The sequence below is a fragment of the Mus pahari genome, chromosome 5, assembly GCF_900095145.1.
Source record: "Mus pahari chromosome 5, PAHARI_EIJ_v1.1, whole genome shotgun sequence".
NCBI classification, from domain to species: domain Eukaryota; kingdom Metazoa; phylum Chordata; class Mammalia; order Rodentia; family Muridae; genus Mus; species Mus pahari.
In genome coordinates this window covers 56,567,380-56,578,703 of record NC_034594.1, presented here as the reverse complement: position 1 = coordinate 56,578,703, position 11,324 = coordinate 56,567,380, and the positions used below count along the sequence as shown (strand labels likewise).

The window sequence follows — 11,324 nt, the reverse complement described above, 5'->3', positions numbered from 1 at the left end:
GCGGAGGGAGTATCAGTCTTGCTTCGTTCCTGACTTTCACCCGAGTAAACACGGAGAGGTCTTTCTCAGTGTAAAGGGGCGACTTCAGATCTGGAGATTGCTTACTGGTCCACGGAATGGTAAAAGTCACAGGCCTGGGAGAATCCTGCAGCCAGGCAAGGGGTGTAGCCAGTCTGCTAAAGATTTTCCAGAATATACTGTAATTACCCTCAGACCCCTATGAAACTGAGTCAGGGAGCTCTTGGAAGTATTTTTGTTTTTATCTTGTCCTTTTATCAATGGACTAAAAAGGGAACAAGATTAGTCGGGACAGATAGAAGCCCAGGGAAAGCCTGCGGGGGGTCTGGTCTGGGGCCATCTTAGGGAAATGAAGGATGACTATGAAGTTGGGCCTATAGAGATGCCCCCACCTTCTTCCTTGTTTGTAAATCTCATTGTACTATATCTAGGGCAAACCTAGAGTGTAAATGGCCTTCAAGGTTTGAGTCTTTAATTATTCAAATAAAAGGGCTTGCTGAGAAGACAGACAGTATACCAAATGCATGCTTGTGAATTACTTTCTTTTTTTCTTTTTCTTCTTTGCCTGTCTCCCATCTCTGAATTATATTTGTCTAGAAACCAATAATTACAGAATTCCATGTGACTAAATCCCTATAAAATTGAGGCAAGATTTCATGTATAATAGTGTTAACTAGGATGAAATATTTCCCGAGGCTACAGAAGAGGTCACCAGGGGCTAAGGGACAAAGACACACTCTCTAATTCTCTAATTCCGTCTTTAATTAAACTTCATGGTTAGGCCACTGGTGGTGGTACTTTGCCTTCTCTTCCCAGTTTACTTTATTTTCTGAGGGAAGAATTTGTCTTCCAGTGGGGTGTGACAGTTGTCTTATTCCTTTATTCGTTTTAGTGATGACATTCATTTCCCCAAGTTCCATCTTAGGAGTTAATGTGAAATCAACATGATAACTGAAAAGTCACCTCTGAAAATTAGCTGGAGGTAGAAAAAGACACAGCGGATTTATAAAAATGCTGAGTTAGACACCCAATTACCCAGAAAGGGGACTATACTTTCCAAAGGTCCTGGTGCATGTATGTATGCATGTATGTATTTAGATTAAATAACTAATGGATGTTCCTATGTGTTTCAAGTTCTTTATTCTTTTTCTCTCTCTCTTTTTTTTGAAAGATTGTCCAGCTCTTGATAGCCTTTTACCAAACGCTTTGCAATAACAACAACAACAACAACAACAACAACAGCAACAACAACAACAACAGCAACAACAGCTTTAATAAAGGAAGGCTTTAACAAAGAGATAAATGAACAGTCCCTTCAGCTGTTTGTTGCTAGCACTGGGTTCCAAGCTGCCTCTGGAGTTAGGCCCAGGAAATGGTTTGTGAGGCCACTTGAGATGGGAAGGTGAAACTGTTTTCATCTTACATCTATCTTGGCAAACTGGGTTCACTTTTTAAGAATTTTATTGTTTTGTTTTTTTTAACAAAACAAAACAAAACAAAAAAACCAACTAGACCTTGAACTTTTAAAGAACCTAGCAAAGTTTCCTGGACCTGAATTCCATCAGGAAAGTCTTGCATTTGGTGTGGAGTATTAGCACAAATGTGCTGCTCCTGCCAGTTTTTATTTGTTTCAGGCAGTGTTTGAAAATTTGAGGGAAATGGTAGCAAAAGTGATTGACAGCTAGATGACTGGCATCTGAATTTCTATTTTGGTTCATTTCTGCCATGCCTCTTCAAAAGGATAGTGTGTGTGTGTGTGTGTGTGTGTGTGTGTGTGTGTGTGTGTGCATTTGTGCATGCGTTATGTGTTTGGATATGTGTGCATATATGTGTTTGTGTGTGTATGCTATTTAGGGTATACCAAGTGACAATCGAAGTCTGTCTTCTGAAGTCACACAGGCCTGGGACAAATCTTTAACTGCATGAGCTGAATAACCTTGGGGTTCTCCATTTCTTTTGCTGTACCCAAGGTGATGAGTCTTTCTTTGCTTTGCCAAGAGAGAGAGAGGGAGGGAGAGAGTGATTGTCCATCATCTTAAAAAGTTTGATCCACGGTATCTTGAGAAATGGCACTAAAGTGGTGTGGAAGTGAGAGACTACACTGTGGAGGGTATTTGAAAACAGAGTTAAAAACAAACAAGACAAAACATTCACAGTGAAGTGACCTTCAGGGTTGGGATTTAAAAGAATCAGTGAGTTGTTTTACAGTTCAAAGCAATAGCATTTGCATTTTAGACTGTGCTTACATTGCGATGCATACAGGTGTGTATTTTTTTTTAAAAAAAATGAGAGCTATTCTGAAATTTGAGCTTTGAAAACAATCTCTCTAATGAGTCGTAGAACAACACATTTTGCATATGAAGATATCAGTGAGAGCATATAAGACTAGTTTGTAGAGCCTATAAATTTATTTATTGCAATTTATTGCTGAGACATCTCCCTGTCTAGGTCCCAAGTCACAGCATCAGGATTTTTATGGAGGAGGAGGATGAAGAGGAGGAGGAGGAGGAGGAGGAGGAGGAGAAAACCTTTTATTTCTTTAGATCAGGCTGCCTTTAAAAGGCTTGCTTTCCTTTCCATATTGTGTGTAGGATATACTATCTAGTTTTTTTCTACTAGCTTGATAATGCAGAATGTGGCTAAGAGATGAACTACAAGAAAATAGTCTCTACGTGCTATAAAATTGGGACTTAAATTGAGATTTGCTCCTAGTGAAAACTGGGTGATCCAGATTCACTTACTTATTGTGAATTAGGCTGGTTCTGCACAAATGTTAAGTTTTCCTTCTATTGAGTAATAGAAGAAATAGTATTTCCATCTTAGAAAGAGCTACATTTTCCTAGCTGGTCAATTAACCTTGGATTGCTGACTTTACATATTTTAAAGCCCACATCCTTTTGGGGTTTACAGATGGGGAGAAGTTACAATTAGCTTGTAAAATTGTGGCTTTGTATTGCCAAAAATGATCAGTTGGTTCAAATAATTCTCCGGTCGAGAAATCAAGGAAATCATTTCCTCTCTGTCTCCTGAAAATGCTGGTGTCGAGCACTTTTTACTTTGGCTTAGAAGCAAAAGGAGGGATTTGTTAGCTCGTTAGAGAATTTTATTTGTGGTAGAAAAGGTTGTCCTGTTGAGTTAAGAAATTCTGAGTCTTTTTAATTGTTAACTTGAGGTAGGTCCTTAACACACACACACACACACACACATACACACACAAATATTTTTTGAAAAAAATTAATAATCATTCTCAAGACACATATACAAATGCCTAAAAAACTTTGAAAATATTTTTTAAGGATTCATAGACCCATATGCCTCTCAATAGGAATTGTGAGAGTAGCAGAGAACAGGGTCTCTGTCTTACAGAGGTAGTTAGCAGAGAAGTCAGAGTCAGAGGAAAATTAAAAATCTGCCGTGTACTTTTTTTTAAAAAAAATTCATTCAGCTTGCAATTATTAAGCACCTACTGTGTGCCAAGCCCCCAGCACAAACAAGGGAGAGGGCCTTGAACTCACAGAATTTATTTTCTGGGGATATTGATTGTTAGGTAAACCATGGTGGTCTTGACCTGCAGGATTAATTCTTGGTGGTGCTTATAACTCCAAGCAGTCTTTTTCTTCAAAAAACCAGAGATGATTTTGATTAATTGACCTGACAGTGCATGGCACATCATATTTACTTGGGAGAATTTAATAACCCCAGAGAGTCCCCAAGGAAACATGAAAATTTCCACATACCTTTATCCTAATGGGATCAGAGTCACAGAATGTGGACATGAAGATTTGGGGTTCTCACAGTCAGGGGAAGCTTCTGGAAAGCCTTTCACCTACATTCACTGTGAAAGAGAAATCAGAACAACAGTGATCTGGGATGGGGAAGAAAGGAAAAGGTGTCTGTGGAAATGAATTGCCTTCTTGGGAAATGGGCAATTTGCTTCTCCAGGAGGGTCAGGCTCACAGTTTAAACATGCGTATGAAAAGGTGCTGGTTGTGGGTAAAATGTGGCAGGAAGCATTTCATATGCTTGGGGATTTTGAGATGTAAAATGGACTATTTGCTAGAAGTTGCTCTTCAAGTGTCAGCCAACACCTGTCTCCTTAGCCCTTGAGCTTGAGGTGACTTTATCTTAGATTAGGCGAGGGCGAGTGACAAAGCAGGCCCACGATGCAAGCGCACTAAATGTGTCATAGGCGAACATTTTACTTTTATGTGCAGTGCACTTGATCCCAACTGTAACTTCTTTAATTAGTGACTAATTCACGGCTTCCTCCTTTCAAAGTCCTTAGGTGTGCATCAAATATGGAAGTATTAAAATACTAGAAAACGTAAAATCAGGCCTAGGGACTCGTTTCACCTTTTGGGAAGCTTCTAACTCGTTCTAAAATACATGAAGTTTGGATTTCAGTAGGACAGAATTACATTTGGTCTTCAGAAACTAGAAATACTGGGTCCAGAGAGAAGGCTCCATGGCCTGACAACCCGAGTCTGATCTACAGGATCCACAGAGCAAAAGGAGAGAACTGAGTCCCGGAAGCTGTCCTCTGGCCTCCACATGTGTGCTGGTTCTCCAGCGCCCTCATTCCTCACCCTCAGAGATGTAAATAATAAAACTTAAAGAAGAATTTTGATCCATAGCTTGGCATGGTGACACACTTGTGATCCTGGCTGTCGGGAGGCCGAGCCAGGAAGGTTATGAGTTTGACATCAGTTTTGACTACACATGGAATTTGAAGCTGGCTTAGGCTAAGTAGTGGGACCCTGCCTCAAAAGGACAAGGAATTATAAATATAGAAGTCATTGTGTTTTCTTAGTGCTTGTCTGATCCTACCAGCCTGAATTGTATATATGGTGGTGTGTGTGTGTGTGTGTGTGTGTGTATGTGCTTACATGTCAGGTGCATACCTGGAAGTCAGAGAACAACTGTGTAGAGTCTCCTTTCATGTTTACATGATTCCTGGTGATCAGACTCAGTTTTTTAGGCTCATGTGGCAAGCACCTTTAACCACTTGGCCATCTTGACATCCCCTACCTTGATGTTGACTTGAAGACTCTGCAGTTTTCTTCCTGATGTGTCCATTGCCATAGGACATTTCAATCCCTTCTCTGGCAGGCCGATCCCTGTCCCCGGTTCTTTGGGGGGAAGTTTTAGGGGTACATTTGAATGTGCTCAGGAGCAAAGCCACTGTGGCTCCTGCTCATGTCACAGACTCTATCCCTGATAGCTCTGGACAGCTCTCCATCTCTTGTCCCCATGTCTGGTAAGGACAGCTCTCCTGTGCAGTGCCCTCCATTTGAATGTCTTCTAATCACAGAAACTTCTCCTGATAGGTCAACAGGTACTCTGTTATGGGAATGGATATGCGGTGGAGGCACTAACACTTTCTTAGCATCTACAAGGAGAACTATGTACTACCTCTTCCCCATCAAATGGTAGCCTAGAAATGGCACCAAACTTTTCAAGTTCTTCTTATAGCTTCTTCCTTTAAGAGCTCAGATCTTGCTCAGGGATGGTGGTGGTGTGGGCGGTGGTTGTGGTGGTGGTGTAGGTGGTAGTGGTCCAAGCCTTTAGTCCTAGATCTCAGGAGGCAGAGGTAGGAAGAGCTCTGTGAGTTCGAGGCCAACCTGGTCTACAGAGTGAATTCCGGGACAGCCAAGGCCATACAGAGAAACCCTGTCTCGAAANTCTNACAAAAAAAAAAAAAAAAAAAAAAAANCAAAAACCAAAACAAACTTCCACCACCCATTCCCTGTCCCCTCCCCTCCCCAAAAAGAAGTAGGCTGTTCATACCATTTCTGTCTCATTCTCTGGACCCCACTTCTTTTTCTGGTCACTTGTATACTAAATTATAAAGCTCACCCCCGATATTAATATAGAAAAAAAAATCTAGGCTGCTTTGGGAGGAGCCACAGTAGGGTTCAGCTTCGGGATCTTTGGTCCTGTGCAGCCATGCAGGGTACTGAGAGGGGTCTAAGCACTGATTAGTGCTCTCTTGAAATTTGTGATAACTTTTGAACAGAGGGCCGACCGTTCCCTTTTTGCCCTGGGCTCCTGCAGTCAGGCAGCTAATCCAGGCTGCTACTCTGCCTCAGCAGAGACTCCGACTTTGAACTTCACTTTAGGGATGGTTCACCAGACAGTGGCTCCCTTTTGGATTAGTTCTTGAGATTACCATTAATAAAACTGAAATTCTCCTTAAAGTATTTCCCAGTTTCTAGTGATGCGATACTGATTTTTAAAGGTGGTATTGGAGCCTATAGTATGTGGGAATCCTTAATAGTTTACTGTTATTCATTATTTTTTAGGCACTAAGTCAATTTTAAAATATTTTAAATCACAATTACTTAAAAGATAGTAAATTTTAATTTTAAAATTAAAATTTAGAGTTAGCATACAAAATAATTGGTTTTCTCAAGGCATTTTCATACATAAATGTCATTATACTTAACTCTCACTTGTTCACCTCCATCATTACAAGAAATTTATCAGAAAACGAACTAAAACCAGGTATGGTGGCACACACCTGAAATCCCAGCACTTGGGAAAATTAAGCAGGAGGATTTTGAGGTCAAGACCAGCCTGGGCTACATAGGGAGATGTATTTCATTTATTACATGGATGAGTGCTAAATGCAGGCTTGTGAAAACGGAATAGGACCCGGCGTTTCCTAAGAGCTCAGAATAACGGATACTCATGGCAAATATTTCAAGGGGGATTTGCTTCAGGGAGACAGGATAGGGGAACCTATTGAGAGCCATTTAATAGCCCGATAGCGTGATACAAAGAGGTTCGGTGTCTTCTCATGGAGTTAAGTACTTCAGGCTTCCAGTCACTACGGGTGGGAAGACTTGCTTTTGGATTCAACTTAACCTTTTTTTATTTTCTTTCTGTGCTTTTAGCCTCTGCACCTCAATCAGATGAAGGCTCCGACATTGACTCTGAACCCGATTTACCGCTGAAGAGGAAGCAACGCAGGAGCAGAACCACCTTCACCGCAGAGCAGCTGGAGGAACTGGAGCGAGCCTTCGAGAGAACCCACTACCCAGACATTTACACCAGGGAGGAGCTGGCCCAGAGGGCGAAGCTTACTGAGGCCCGAGTGCAGGTACTGATGCCCGGACATCGGGGACTTCCTCCCATCCAGGAAGGAACCTCCGGGATTTCCTCGTGGGAAACTTTTTCGTTGTTTGTTTGATCTGACCAAGTAGCCTGGGCTGGTCCGGACTCAAAGGCCTCCTAAGTGCTGACCATACAACACACAGCCAAGAAGTGTTTGAAGCCAAGAAACCACTTTAGCAACAGTGAGCAGTGCTCAGAGTGAACGAGTATCTGTTGGCTTTGGTTGTTGTTGGAGGCCATGTTTATAGCACACAGAAGTTCATTCTATTCCTGTGCACTCAACAGTAGGATCTTGATGTGTACCAGAAACTGTATGGCTCTTGAGGGTGGTTCCCAGGTAATAGCAAACATATTTGGAGTGGTTATTTCTGCTCGAGGCACAATTTTAAGTCTTATATTTCACACAAATTAACTCATGAGTCATCACCAAAGCCCTTAGTTGACATAGTTCCCATCCCCAGTCTATGGATGAGGAAATAGAAACTTCAGCTAGTTAAATAATTACCTAAGCTAACATTGCTGCCTGCTCATATAGAAACCACAGGCTCATACGTGTTTCACCTGTGGCTTTACCATGAGAAAAATGTGCAAAAATACAACCTCTCTCTTCTTTTGCAGATTGCGTAGTTTGGAAGCAATTATATTATTTTTAAGATCGTTGTGATGCCCGAGTTTGGTTGTCAATGTGACACATATAGGAAGAGGAATGTGTCCAGCTGAGGGATTGCCTCCATCAGATTGACCTATGAGCATGTCTTCAGGGGCATCTTCTTGGTTGCTAATTGATGCAGGAGGGTCTAGCCACTGTGTATGGTGCCATTCCTTGACAAGTGGTCCGGGTTGAGCATGAGCCCAAGGAATCAAGTCAGTGAGCAGTGCTCCTCCATGGTCTCTGATTCATCTCCTGCCTCCAGGTTCATGTCGCGGCTTCCTCAAATGGAAGAGGGACTGTAAAGCATAAGATGAAATGAATCCTTGCCTCCTCAAGTTGATTTTGGTTGAGTTTATCACAGCAACAGAAAGAAAAGTAGGATTTTCGTGTTTAATTATTTTTTATTTTTTACATTAATTAATTTCTTTGTATGTGTATTACATCCAGAGGTCAGAGGACAACGTGTAGGAGTTAGTTTATCCTTCCTCCATATGGGTTCTGGGGATTAAACTCATATAATTTAGCTTGATTTCAGGCACCTCTAACCAGCTGGGCCACTTCTCCAATGTTATGTTCTGAACTCTTTGGGAGGGCTTTGAAAAAAAGGCTATTTTAGTTGGCATGTCTAACTCGAGCGTACACGAATGCTTTCATAACCAGCAGTGAACTATTCCTTCAGATTTTTGGTATATTGCACAAGACTAAGGGATTTCCAGAACTCTTGGTCATTCTATAAGTTTAGTTTTTCCTATCTGGAAATACCAGGCAACATACCCACCATTTCATGGTCAAAGTTAGGCTTTTGGACAGTGAGCTACTCAGTCGTTGACACGGTCCCCCTAGATTTATCAACACGTTAACATGTCCACTGCATTGCCTTTTCTAATGAAGCAGCATCTTTGAACTGCAGAGTCTAGGGAGAGGAATTGCTTTAATCAGTCTCCTGTATGGTCTAAGTCATATCAGAAGAGTTAAAGGGGAGAAGACATGGACTAGTAGTTCTGTTCAGGAGCTGCAGTCTAATAAGGGCAAGGAAGTCAGCATACAAATAACCACAAATAAACAAACAAACAAACAATAAGAGATGTTTTAAGTGCCGATAGAAGTGCATCATGTGGATGGAGAAAAAGAAAGATGAAGTCTTGGAGAAAAAAAAATGAACTTTGACACATACATGAACATGATGCATGGCTTTATCCATGTGAACATTAGACATACACAGAGAGAGAGAGAGAGAGAGAGAGAGAGAGAGAGAGAGAGAGAGAGAGAGAGAGAGAGAGAGAGAATATAGAGGAGTAGAGGCTGGTCATGAGAAGGGACAGAGAGGGAAGAGAGGAAAGGAATAAGAAGAGCAAGAAGAGAAAGGAGAAGAGAGAAATGAGGGGGCAAGCAACCCCTTTTATAGTGAGTCAGGCACACCTAGCTGTTTCCAGGTAACTGTGGGGCAGAACCTAGAAGGAATGCCAACAGAAATAGTCTGGTCCACAATGTGGAAGGCTTAGTTTCAATCTCTGTTTCTGTCTTTATCTCTTTCTTTGTCTCTCTGTCTGAGTATCTCCCTTGGCTCTTGATCCTGAGAGAAGTTTTGTTGTATGTAGTCCATCTTGGCCTTGAACTTGTGATCCTTCCGCCTTACTCAGACTTCCAAACGCTGGTATTATATATGCATGCCAGCATGCTCAGAAATCTCTTAAAATAATTCATGTATGTGTGTGTATTCTTATGTGAAAAAGAATACCATTAACTACCTTCTTTTAATACTACCGAAAGATCCAGCAATACCACTCCTGGGCATATACCCAGAAGTTACTCCAACTTGTAATAAGGACATGTGCTCCACTATGTTCATAGCAACCTTTTTTATAATAGCCAGAAGCTGGAAAGAACCCAGATGTCCCTCAACAGAGGAATGGATTCAGAAAACATGGTACATTTACATAATGGAGTACTACACAGCTATTAAAAACAATGAATTCATGAAATTCTTAGACAAATGGATGAATCTGGAGGATATCATCCTAAGTGAGGTAACCCAATCACAAAAGAANACACATGATATGCACTTACTGATAAGTGGATATTAGCCCAGAAGCTCAGAATATCCAAGATACAATTTACAAAACACATGAAACTCAAGAAGAAGGAAGANAGAGAGAGAGAGAGAGAGGAAGGAAGGAAGGAAGGAAGGAAGGAAGGAAGGAAGGAAGGAAGGAAGGAAGGGAAAGGAAAGGAAAGGAAGAAAAAAATTGCAACAAGTTGAGTTCTTTTACCCATTTCCCTAAGACAGAGCACTCTTCTCTTGCACAGGACAGAAACCATCTTCTTTAGCCATGGACCAGGATGCATTTATTTTGTATCCTAGTGAGATGAAATAGTTCTCTTATGTTACAATACTATAACCATGAATATGACATACATTAGAAAAGCCATATCACATCTATTTGGCTCCTAATAGAGTCCTGTGATCGCCCAGTTTAAGTGTGTGATGAGGCTCAGAGATTTCCCATGGAATGTCCACTCAATGTCAAGGTTTAGCTCTTGTACTTCATGGCTGAGCAAGCCAGCCAACTGGTGGGTTCTAAAGACTGATCTATAACTATCTTTGAATGTAACATGAATAAAAACTAAACTTCTCAATGATGAGACAAAGAAGGATGAAAATTTGAAGTGTATCCATCCCTGCTCTATCTCGTTTTTTTTTGCCTTTGTCAAAAACAAAGAAGGAAAGAGAATCAGTTTCAAGCCCGCATTGCTTGTTTAGTTCTCAAATTCTCATCTGGCTCAGTGAAGGCCAGAGCATTATAATAATAGCCTATTAACTTTCAGAGGACACGGGATCAAACCAATAAAGAGTGGTTCATATTTTTCTATATGGTGGCCTCCCCTCTAAAGCAGGACCCTCATTAATGTAACAGCTGTCTTAATGTGGCTTTAACCCGGTGACTCTTTACATTCCTTATGGCTTCTTTAGTTCCCTTGAGACACATCACGTCTTGCACCAGGCTATGATCTACAGCCTAACAAATTCCCTAGAACAACCAGCATATGGATCTTTTACTTAACCCAGCAGGAAAAAGAAGGGAGCAGTTAATCACAGATGAAAATGCCAGCAGAAAATGCTGGAGCGCTCAGGAAGGTCTGGGAAAGCAGTAGCTAAATCAACCCCATTTGAATGATAGCCAGAGAGTGTGAGTTATGTTAATTTGGGGCACCTGGGAAAACCAAACCTCAAACCCTCAAACCCCAAACCATGTCTACATTCCATGTTCTACCCTTTTGAGGAAAAAATATTTCCAGTCTGTTCTGAATAGAGATGAAACTGAAGCTATAATAACTTAGTCCTTTGTCAGTGTTTCAGAGCAATTCATTTGGACAGTCGTGGGTTGTTTTTTTTTTTTTTTTTTTTTTTTTTTTTTTTACGGCCAAATCTATGTGTACAACTGTAAGATCCTCTGTTGGGTAGCAAAGGCTCTGCCTAGAAATAATGTCAGAAGAAGAGGAAGAGAAGAAGGAAAAACAATCAAATAAAGGCAAAGAC

At 41.1% G+C, this 11,324-nt stretch overlaps 1 protein-coding gene across 1 annotated transcript in view; it reads left to right on the top strand.

Moving 5' to 3' along the window:
- Positions 1–5,268: 5,268 nt before the first annotated feature.
- Positions 5,269–11,324, top strand: part of Pax3 (paired box 3) — a 32,890-nt gene continuing 26,834 nt past the window's right edge. The window contains exons 1-2 of the mRNA XM_029538681.1: positions 5,269–5,275; positions 6,915–7,120. Of these exons, the coding sequence (XP_029394541.1) occupies positions 5,269–5,275; positions 6,915–7,120 (213 nt within the window). The remainder of the gene's footprint in view (positions 5,276–6,914; positions 7,121–11,324) is intronic.